At 35.2% G+C, this 12,347-nt stretch overlaps 1 protein-coding gene across 1 annotated transcript in view; it reads right to left on the minus strand.

Moving 5' to 3' along the window:
* GNAT3 (G protein subunit alpha transducin 3) overlaps positions 1-12,347 on the minus strand; it is a 48,183-nt gene that overhangs the window by 10,987 nt on the left and 24,849 nt on the right. The window contains exons 4-5 of the mRNA XM_037836514.1: positions 6,900-7,057; positions 2,561-2,689 (exon numbers count right to left, since the gene is read on the minus strand). Coding sequence (XP_037692442.1) covers positions 2,561-2,689; positions 6,900-7,057 — 287 coding nt within the window. The remainder of the gene's footprint in view (positions 1-2,560; positions 2,690-6,899; positions 7,058-12,347) is intronic.

Here is a 12,347-nt window from a genome sequence, read left to right on the forward strand (position 1 = left end):
AGTCTTTCACCTTGTATTAGTCTTCCTTTCCTGATTCTTTATCCTACATGAGGATAACAACACCCAGCTCATATTGCTATGTGTGGGTGTCAAGATAGTGAACCTAGACTGCTTAGCATGGTACATTTATCCATTAGCAAAAACTGACTGCATGCATTCCCTGCACTCAGCTTTGGGCTAAGCATGAGAAGGCATAGCTGCAAACAGACACAGTCCCTGGCTTCCTGGAGCTCAGAGTGTAGGAAGGAAAAAGCAGAAACAAAAAGAGTAATCAAACAGGAACAAGAAAATGTCATCTGTTGATGAATTTTGAAAAAGTGGAAACCTATGTGATGTGTCAATTGTGTAATGTGCCTGCTCACACAGGCATGATTAGTGAGAGCTGTTTCTATGCTTTCCCAACACTACATTCAGTGACATCATATTGGTAGCTTGAAATTGGCTATAGTGGGACTATTTCACCAGAGAAATTGTCAAAAGCTACAAATCATACAATTCAGCACTCCCTCCCCAACCTCCTTTTCCTCCCAGAAAGTCATTTATTAAAGTATGTCAGGCACATGCAGGGGTGATTAATAGACAGGATAGCCAAAGCTCCATGGGGAGATGGCATTTGATTTGGGTATTTAATGACAAGAAGGAGCCCAGTCCTTGCAGAGTTTCTGTGGCAGAACATTTTAGGCACAGAGAACAGCAAGTGCAAAAGCCCTAAGGCTTGGAATGTTCCAGGAAAAGATACGTAAATAAGATAATTTATGAGAGTGAACATTTCTGAGAAGACGTTAAATTGGTCAGTGTTGTAGGGAATGAATAGTGTTGTGACCTTCTAGTTGTTCATATGTGACACTAATCGAAACTGGCTTATGATCCAAACAAGATGGGATCCAGAAAATTCCATTATCTTCTGTAAGATAAGTTAACACCAAGTTATAACTCTATTTCATACAATCTTTACAACCAATTTATTAGGCAAGTGAAGAAAAGGTAACTGGGTCCCTCCTCAATTTCCACTGCTGATTACCAGAGAACCTGGGATTGGGACGTTCTTCTATCTGGCTTCAAGACCCACCCAGTCTACGAGGCCCTTGGGTATTCCAATGAGGAGTTTGGCGAGGAGAGAGTGAGAGACAGAAAGGACTGTGCCAAGAATACCTTTGGCAGGAGTAGGAGGGGGGAAGGGCAGAAGCATTTGGACTGGGGTTCCCACAGGAAAACCCTAGAAAGTGGATCCCAGGTCAGGAGGAACTGTACCACAGTGAAGCCAAGACTGAAGATGAACTTTTGTTACATTCAGAGTTGCCAAGAGAGAATGTTGATCAGAATCTTCGCAGTCTCTTTATCCTGGCTTGATCTTTGGCTCATCTTTCACTGAAGTAACTATTTGTGGGCCTGAACTTTAGGTGTAAGGTTTGAAGAGAGCTTCCATATTAACTTAAAAATATCCTGGCTATTTAGGTAATAGCTATTCTAATTAGATAGTATATATAATCAAATTTCATTATCCTACTGAAAAGTGCTAGAAATATGATTAAAAATATGATTATCCTACATAAAAGTGTTAGAAATATGATTAGAATGTACCCCTTTCTGATTTCAAAGACCATGATTCTGCACATCATTGATGGGTTTATAATATTGACTAATTACCACTCTTAATTTTTCCACAAAAATGGATTCAAATACTCATTCACTCTTCTATAGTTTTACTACTCTTCAAAAATTTTCCATATTGCATGCATGATCTTAACTATATTATATTGATTTTTAACACTTTTAAAGCATACATGTAGAATCTGGCTTTAATGTTTAATATCCTACCTTGTCCACAATCCATAGGAAGAGGCGCTTAAGTGTCAAGGGTCAATTTCTAACACTATAGATGGCTTTTCATTTCTTGGTATAGTAAATGAATGATTTTGCAATAGTACGACTGCGAAGGTCTTAGTAATGCAACAAGAATGAGAGTAATTGACTCATTTTCATACCCAAATTATGCTTATAAAATTTGACTTGTGATTCCAGTAAATAGCGTCACATTCAAAGTATTATCTTCTGAATTATTTGCATTTTTTAAAATTATGGAAACAAATTTAATTAGAATATTTCAAGCAGATGGAAAAGTAGAAAGGCAAAGGACATAGGATCCCTGGCACCTGTTGCTTGAATGTTTTTTAAAAAAAAAAAAAAATATATATATATATATATATATATATATATATATATATATATCTCCATACATATATTCTTTTGTTCAAAGTAAGATGTCAGTTACAAGTATAAGGAAAATAAAAGCTAGATTGCTGTGCTCAGTGGAGGTGCTATGCTCTGAGGGAGGGTGCAGGCCTGAGGCTCAGGAAGCAGGGGTGGGGGTGGGGGCGGCGAGGAGCTATTGGAGGGCAATAAAGACAAGTGATAATGAAAGTAAAGGAGACCTCATGAGCACTTGTGAGCATGCTCAGAGACTCACTATCTGGGTCATGAGTTAGAACTTTTCTCCATGAAGAAGTAGTGAGCCCGGCATACAATTCCATTGACAGTTAGAAATGGCATTTCATCATACCTGAAGTGCAAGTCTTTAAAGGAGAATTGAGTTTCGATGATTCCGGTCGTTTTCACTCGAGAATGTAGAACATCTTGCTCATTTGGGACATAACTAGGAGCTGTTATTCTGTCTAAATCATTAAGGTAGCTAATAAAAAAAAAAGCATAATAGCACATATATATTTATATCTTTGCTAGTGAAAGACACCAGGATTCAGTACAAATGAATATTTAGTTGAGGGTCCTTTAAAACCTATTACTTTCTGGACATGTGCTTTTCAAATTCTGTGCATTGGAATAACAAAGAGTTTGGTGGCTGTGCTGTTGCAGCTGGCTGATTGTGACACAAACGTGACCTCCAGGGACCTCTTCTAAAGATCAGTTAAATCAGCCCTGTTTTAGTCTGTACTTCATGAGGCTTTTATGCTAGATTTCCTGGCATAGATAAAGCTTTTAGAGAAAACTGCTCTTGAAAGGGCCTGGCCATGCAGCAAAATGGTACGTGTGATGGCTGGTAGTCACTAAACTATCCTAAATGCTGTAGTTAGCATTTAGGCACTTTGAGTTTTATGAGAGTGACTGATTTTAAGGTCATAATTTGCAGGTTGTTGTGTTATTTTTGTGTGGATTGCCTAGTTTAGGAGTCTGAGCCCTTTTCATTAAGTGCCCTGATGAATCCAGTTCACTCAATAAAAGAAACACCCTTTGACTCTCTTGTTGGAACTAATTCGTGGAAATGCTAACCTACCTTGACCCAGCACTCCCTGGGGACAGAGGCTGAACTTAGCCCTCACCAACTCCTACTTCCTCTTCTCTTGCATCAGTGATTCACTGGGCCCTGAATCCTTCCAGGAAGCCATATTAAAAACCCTACTGTTACAGGCTGAATACTGGATTGGTGAGGGGCAGGAATAAGGCTGATTAGGCTGGGCACTCTGTAGGAGTCTGTTAGATTAGAGGAAAGAACCTGCTTTCAGTTTCCTCCTTCAAACCAGAAAATATGTTTACAGTATATAAAGTTGTACTTTCTTTGCTTTAAAAGAAAAAAAGTTGGAAGCCATTGTTGTATATTTTGGATCCAAGGCCTTAGCAGCTTAGCAATATGGCTGCTTCTGTGCATATTTTAAATACAAATATTAATAGCATGGTAAGGTTTTTATGACAAGCTTAACCATTACAATGAACAAAGTTTACATCTGTAGCTTAAATAGAAAGACCCAGATGGGCGTACTTCCATCCAGACAGACTTTGAGAAAGAGATTTCAGCTGAATGTTAGTTATTCAAAAGTTGAATTAGTTCAAGGGTAAAGTTGAGGGGTTGTTAATCCTTAGTACTGAGCATAGTGTCTTAAAAAACAAAGGTATTTCATAATTTTTAGAAAAATAAATTAAACAGCAATTTATGTCACTTATTCTTTTCTATATTTTTTACTATTAAGCTAAAACAAACTAGAAATGGGCAAGTCCCTCAAAGGGATTTTGGTCAAGGCAAGACATATAATCATACCTCAGAAACATGTATAATGTGAAAACTCATCACCATGGGTTTGTTCTAATAAAGATTATTTTTTCTTGAAAAAAAGGAATGACAAATCAATATGTAAATCAGAAGAATGTACTGGCACAATTTCCTAGTTTATTTATTTTTTCTCTTGTGAAGCAAATCCTTTACAGATTCCCTATTTACTAAGTCTGTATATGTTGTGAGTAAATGGTTGGTAGTTGGTTCATGCAGCAGTAAACCATAAATAAATAAATATATTTGCCAAAATAGATGTTAAATTCAGTTTGTCGATAGCAAAATGAATGCTTTGGAAAAGATACATTTTAAAATACATATATTTGCATGTATATATGATTTCAAGCAAAGCAGAGGCATTTGCAGAGTGGCAAATTTGCATTTACAATGCAAACACAAACAAATTTAGAGTTTGGATGTTCAAGCTTGTGGTCCAAAACTTAGACCAAACTAAAGAGCTTTAATAAACATAGCTCAAATCATTTAAAAATACCTGATTCTTCTGATCATGTAAAACATAGTATTTTTTCCTGAAGAAGTCTATGATAGTTCTGAATGCATGTGGAGTTTAAACAGCACATTAGTTGAGCCAATCAGTAAACCATGAAGTATTAGCTAAAATCCTTCCCCAGTTGCCCCTGCTATGTCCCTTTTCATTCAAGTTTGCTGGTACATATGCTGCTAATAAAGGCATTCTCTTCCCTTACTCTGATTGGGACTTATTTTCAGCCTCAGTTTGAAAATAACAATTTTCTCATTTACACAAGAAAGGAAGGCAGGAAGGGAGGGAGGGAGGGAGGGAGGGAGGGAAGCAGGGAGGGAAGAGAAAGAAGGAAATAGAAAGAAAGAAAGAAAGAAAGAAAGAAAGAAAGAAAGAAAGAAAGAAAGAAAGAAAGGCTAGAGACCTCTGCCCTATGTGATACATATGAAATAAACACGGAATATGCAACCAATCTCATTTTCTATTTAGTTTGAAAATAAATGTAATTCAGGATTTGAAAAAAATCTGCTGTTAATTTTTGAAAGTGAGCAATAGCCATTCTATTATTTTTATTAGCAACAAGCTTTTACTTAACCTTCCTTTTTAGGACCAATAAAATCAGAAGCAGGTTAACATTTTAATACTTAGTGCACATGAGAATGCTTCCTGAGACACGGGATGGGGCAGGAGGAGGGTGATAGGACCAGCTTTCCTGTTAGTTCCACTGCCCTGAAAATCCATCTCGGTGTTCAAAAACATTATAGTATGGAGAGCATTCACAAAATGGGCACAAATTGATATTGTTTAGTTGTGTTTAACTTGAAGAACAGCCAAGTGTTTTTAATAAGATGGTCTCAGTGTAAGATATATTTTAAGCACAGGAAAAAAAAGCTAAAATTAAAGATTCAAAAGTACAATAAGATGTTATTTCATCTACTCATTTTGACAACATAATGTATTAATAGATTTTTACTATCAAAAAGCAAAGAATCTGGTAAACATAATGATAATATAATTGCAAGTAATTTTCTTTCAATATCTTAAGGGAAAAATCACATTTAATCAATAATGTATATACCAAACTAAATATATTAATGGCAACTCACTCTTATCTATCCTCCCTTACCTCCTTCCTTCTCCATAATTTTACTAATGATATTTAATGGGAATATTTTAAATTCAGCTTCTTACTAGTTGTGACGGCCTTTACCCATGATTGGTGTAGAAAGGCAGTCTTTCACTATAAAGCAGAAAACCTTTTTACTGATAAAATGTGGCTAGGCAGTGAGACAATTATGAAAGCATTTATCTCTCCATCAAAGAGGCAGCAGCAGCACTTTCCTACAAGGGACACGTGCCCATTGGAATTTGGGATCTAAAATGAAGATGAATGAATAGTCACAGGTGACCAATGTTTTCCCTGCTTATAATTATATGGTTTTTCTCTCCATAATTCTTCTGTTCATCTCAGATTAAAAATCAGAAGTATCATGCCAGTTTCATTGCTCTGTCCTCCAAAAGTCTTTCATATGTTTAATGTTTTCATTCCTTTTAAAAAATTAAATGCTCTCATATTCTGTGGGGAGTTCATCAAGGAGACTGTATTTGTTATTCTTAACACAATTATGTCCATGGACAGAAATATGAATTTGATAAATTATATTTACATTTGTGTGCACAAATACTTGCAGGCATATAACTGAGGGACAGATAAAGGACCACTTACTAAAATGGAAATTTGAAATCTCCTTGAGAAAAAAACTAACCACTTGCTGTTACAATCACCTAATTTCCTTGTGGCTGGTAAATGCTAACGGGCTGACATTAGCTGTGAAAATTATATAATCTTACTCTGAGACTCAAAAAGATTCCCACCATACAGAAATAGTTTGGAAATCAGCACAATACTTTCTTCTAGAGTTCTCTATCATGTTTATCAAACCAGTGGAATCAAAGTATATGTCATTACCAAAATTATTTCAGGAGATGATTTCAGTAATACGAATAGAGATGAAAGTCATCACTTCAAACCTCATGTGCGTGTCATGTCTCTGTTTTTGATGAGCACTAGGCACAATGATTGAATCTTTTTAATCTGGGGAAGATATATACAAGCTTGGGATCTTCTCAGGTGAAATAGTTTCAAAATTAGTTATTTAAAATGCTCACCTGTTTATATTTCTTTACATCCATTTATGTCACCTTGCTCTTTTTTTATTTCTTTCTCTTTAATTGCTTTTTTTAGTATAATACAATGCACAGTAAAGTACTTTCCTCATTTGTGCTTACAAAATTATAATTATAATTCTTAATTTTAAATGTTTCAGCTAAAATTTCTGTCAAAATGAATTCACTTACTAAGCTGCTGAGTCGTTAAGCTGATATTCAGATGCCCTTTCAAAGCAGACCTGGATTCCGGGATCTGTCCACAGTCGTTTCATTACCTCAACCAGTTTAGGTGTCATGCCACCATCTTCCAGGGTATTTGCCAGAGCAAAAAGTTGTTGTTGATCTTCCTAGAACAATGTTTTGGTGAGAGGGATGAAAATATGTTATTTGAAATCACATATTCTTTTTTAAAAAATAGCATGTGGTTGATAGAACGAAAGTCCCTAAAATGACCAACAGATGTCCAGAAGAGTTCTCATTTATAAAAACTGTAAAATATTATAAGAGGAAATCAAGATTCATTTGTAAATACAACTAACCTCTCTGCCTGTTGTCTAAAAAGAAAACAATACCTTAGCATATGTCCCTTGAGTTCTCAGAGGGACAAAATGCTAGAGTAAAAGCATAGAGAATCTGCTCTAATATGGCACTTTGTCTTCCTTTGACATAGCCATATGTTTTTCACACATTAAAAAAAAAAAGTAAAAAATTAGAATTAAAAAATGGAAAATAAAACTCAATACTCTGAAATTGCATTTAAAAATGTATTAACGCAATATTTTTTGCCATCAGGTACCTCATGGTGATAAAATAATAAGTAACAGTAAACAATTTGGTCCACACATGAAGTTTTTGAATATTCCTATTGTTGTTGATCACTTGCCTCTGGAGCAAACCAATAGGGTATAAGTGGGATTTCATTATGATAGGACAAGAAAACAAGCATTGTGTTAGTCCTGTTGGTATAATTGTTGGAAGTGATGAGGGAGGAAGAAAATAGACACATTGAGCAAGTGCTGTAGACCAAGATTTATTTAGGCTGATGATCAAAAAAAGATAAATTTAAGGTTCAGAGTAATTAAATGACTAACCCTGATGATAGTCCCGGAAAATGGAGAAGTCTCGACTTAAATCATTTTCTTCAGACTCTGAAGCTCATACTCTGTCTAGTACACATTACTACACTTCATAAGACACTTACATTATCTCATTCCTCACAATAACCATGAAATATAGACACTGCATATTCTCCATTTTACAAACAAGGAATGAAAACTCTCAGAGGTTAATTTCTCAAACCAATAAAGACAGTATGTGTTAGAAGAGAGGTGAAACCCAAACCCATTTTGTGCAATGTTGGGCCACTACCAATGTCATATGCCTGGTAAGAACCCTCTGCTTTCCTGATTCAATTCACATTATTATTCTTTTAAATTGACTGCAGTTTATTTCACCATTTTATTTAAAATCTTCTGTTTGTATGAGACCTCACTGAAACTAAAAAAACCTGATTTCATCTTTCTTCACAATCATATTTTATTTCAAGCCAAACTGATCAAATAATCATCAAACCAATCGTTAAAAGGCCAGATTCTAGGGCTTGACCCTGTTTTCTTGCAATGGCACAGTGTAAATTTTTAAAATCTTTCTTCCCATTTAGTTGGATGTGAGAGAGGACTGCAAAACCGGGAAAATATGACTCAGTAATTTTGCTGGCAGCATCCTATTTGCCTCTTTCCACTATTAAATAGTGCCATGAAACAGCTGCTCATGCAGTATTGTCTCCAAGGGGAGAAAACTAATGTGCTGTTTCACTTCTATTAAAATGAGCTACTTTTAATTTAAAAACCCTTTATTTGTTTACATATCATGAAATATCATGAATATAGTCTCACTTAAAAATTTTTAATGTTATAAAGTTTCTCCTCGATCCTTCAAAGGAAAGCTATCTTATCAGTTTGTTTACTGTGCTTTCAGACCTTTTACTTTTTTTGTTTATTGCATGCATGGATAGAGCCTATGGCAATAATTCCCATTCCAGGCTTCACACTGTAAACATCTAGAGTGCTTTTAAAAAGCCAATGCTAGAATCCCACCCCAAATCAAATGAGTCAGAATCCCTGGTTGTCAGGTCCTGCAAAGTAATTTTTTAAAACTCCCAGGAGATTCTAATGTGTAGACAGGGTAGAAATCCTTGGGAATATATAGTTATTTTTCTTTAACATAAATTATATCCTTTTGGGCAATACTGCATTACAAATGTTGAAGTCCTTCTGTAGTTATTGAAGGGCTGTGTTCATAATTTGAAGAATTAAAATTCACGTTTTATAGGGATTGGGTCCACCAATCAAGCTTGAATTTTTAAAATATATTACACCAAAATCAAAAGGTATAAAAATTTGCTTTCTGCATAGCAGCCAAATTGATCTTTTGGAAACTGAACTATTAATTACCTTACTCCCATATTTCAAAACTCTAATAATTTCCTATTGAACTCAAAATAAATCCCCAAATTCCTTACTGTGGCTCACAGCATTCTACATATTTTGACTCAGTCTTCCTTTCCAACCTTATTTTCTACTCTTCTAAAGAAACCTTAAGTGATCTCCAGTAATTTCCCAATTCTTTCAAAGGGCTCCATGGGGGTTTGAGTGGCATCCTGAATAAATTTTTATTTCTGTAAGATGTATTTTGAAAACTTTGGGAATGATATTGGTTCTGGAATGGCTTGCCCTCTCAAGGTTGCAAAACTTGGCACTAAATTGCACGGAATGTGAAACATGTATTTTCTATATAGTTACCTAGACCTTCCCCAACATTACTAGGGGCTTCAATTTGTCTTAAACCTCATTCTGAACCCTAGAGTCTTAATTCCAAAATTGGGGGAAAATATTAAAGAAAGGAAAAGATATAATAGCTTTGATATTTTGTCAAATGCCAGGTTAAAAAGGCCAGGTTTGCTTGCTACAGGATTTTCAGAGCCTTTGAATAATGATATTGGTTGCAAATTTCCAAGAAATTGTGATTAGTATGTATGTATCTCAAACTTATTTGATCACAAACCATCCTGATAAATCAATGATCTTTGGTTCAAATGGTATTGTGTGGTAAATGTGTTAGAATTTTCAGCATTCTTTTATGTAGGTCAAGTGGATGTTTTAGATGCTCTAAAATATAATATGACTTATTCAGAGAGGATGAGTAAAAACTCACTAAATTCTTTTATTATTTCCCCCTCCCATTTCTTCAGCTTAATCTCTTGACAAGTTTTTCCCCATCATCCTCATGCAATTCTATCAAATCCTAAACCAAGACAAGTAAGAACCCCCCTCCTTTGACTTCTTCTCCTCAAAGTAAATGTCTTACCTCTTTCGTATACCTCAGCCATAGTTCCTGAAAACATTGTCTTCAAATTCCATTCCATATCCTCTTTTCGTTTCTCAACACACTCCAATAGTATTCTGCTCCCACTACTCTTCTGAAACCCATCTCATTACATAACAAATGATCTCTATACTGCTAAATCCAAGAGACTCTTTTTAATATTCTTTCTAACTCTGAAATCTTTTCAACTTGGATAACTTCCCTTTGAAATACTTCTCTTAATTCCGATTCCACATGCCCCTGGTTCTTTTCCTATGATTCTAGCCTCTCCTCCTAACCTTTGTTCCTTTCAAATGACCATAAAATATTGGAGTTTTTCAACACTTTTTCCTAGGCTCTATTCTCCTTAGTGTCTTTCCCATCTCAGTCTAAGCACTTAACCTATTCCAGACCATCCACTCTACTGGTTGTAATGTTAAGGAATGCCAATAACATCTAGGTTTACATCTCTAACCAAAATAGCTCCTCTGAGCTTGAAATGCACACTTGCAATTGTTTGATTTAGTAGATATTTCCACATGGATATATCTCACGGAATTTGTGAACTCAACATTTCCAAAACCAAATTCATTTTCTCCTTCATCTTCACTTAATGATAGCACTCTCTTCCTCAGTATTTCTTTTCCATGAATGAGGATTGAGCTCCATATCCAACTGCGTGCCCTTTTGAAGTAGCTGATTGCTTTGTAATTACTTGTTGAGCATCAGTCTTTCCTCTCCTGAGGGTAAATACTATTTCCATCTTGTTTACTGCTGAACTCTCAGTGTATCCCCAGTACCCAACCAAATGTCTGCCTTATAAATAATGGTTTAATGGAGAAATAATCTTTTAAAGTGAATTTGGACTTGTGTAGATGTCAATACATAACTTTAAATGAGCCTATATTTAAAATTATTATTGAAAAATTATAATACATGATATTTACCAGGAGCATACATTCTACTTTACTTATGCTTTTGATTCCTCCTTTAATAGTCATGGTAAGTCAATGAGGAAAGCACTACACACTAACAGTTTGTGGTTGAAAAAACTGAAATTTAGGTTAAGTGACTTGTCCAAATTTACACAACGAGTGTAACTGAGCTATACTAAATTTTCTATCAGGACTGTTTCTCTTTTTGAGTGGTAATCTGAGTGATGATGTGTACATGGTTATGTAAAAATATATGAACTTGTAAATAACAAATCTAAAGGTAAATAGAAAGTCCTAGACTTTCAGAACTCTGAAAGCCACATATAGGCAGTGTTCAGCAATTAATCCATTGAATAAACAGTTTAAGCCAGTGGAGAGTGTATAAATCTTAAAGCCAAATACTAAAGAATGTGTATTGCATCAGTTGAAATTAAAATATGTGACGTAGTGCTTGACAACCGTGTTGTTTTGATACCTGAGGACTTAGCTACTCTGAGAAGTCCGTGACAATTGCTTGGTACAATGAGTTGTTTTGTTTGTACCATTCGATCTATAGTTTGAATACATTATGTTTATTTTTATTTTTCGATTAGCATAGTTGTAGCAATGTACAGAGTCCATTCTAAATTTATCTGCATGCCAAGTCATTAAGGCTCTTACCTAACAGATTTCAAGTCTTTAGAGATAACTGGCATCACTGATTTACAGACGTTGGGCTGTATGAATCTCACAGAATATTAAATAAATAGTTTGAGGCAAGGCTGTGGTTTCCAACTTCAGTGACACAAATATATGGAAAATTACATATGCAAAATAGAACATCATTAAGCCATTCTCAAAGAAATGTGGAAGGCACATCTATTTAAAGAACTATTAATACTTTGAAGAAAGAAAATTTAAAAATATATATGTATTTCTAACCATTAGAAGCATTTGTTAAAAACCATTGCATAGGAAAAAGCACTAGAATGGAAGTCAAGAGAAGTGAGATTTAACCTAAACTCTAGCTGTTTAACACAAGTGATTTGCAATCCTCTTCTAGGCCTTATTTTTCTCATCTTTAAATAAGGAGGTTGAACAAGGTCATCTTTTAAAGGACAGTTTCAAATCTTAGGTTCTCAAGAAAAGCCTGGGATTAGAGAGAGAACTAAACTACCCTTTAATCAGAACATGCTTGCTAAAGAATAGAATAGTAAAGAAGGAAAGAACTTTGGAGTTCACCTCCTCCATGTACCCCCTTTTACATATCATAAGGAAACTGCAGCCAGAGGTATAGGTGATTTACCAGAACAACCTAGTGAGGCAAGCTAGAAATAGGAGAGCCTGGCAGGACTCTTCA

Source organism: Choloepus didactylus, chromosome 5 (assembly GCF_015220235.1).
Source record: "Choloepus didactylus isolate mChoDid1 chromosome 5, mChoDid1.pri, whole genome shotgun sequence".
Lineage (NCBI taxonomy): Eukaryota > Metazoa > Chordata > Mammalia > Pilosa > Megalonychidae > Choloepus > Choloepus didactylus.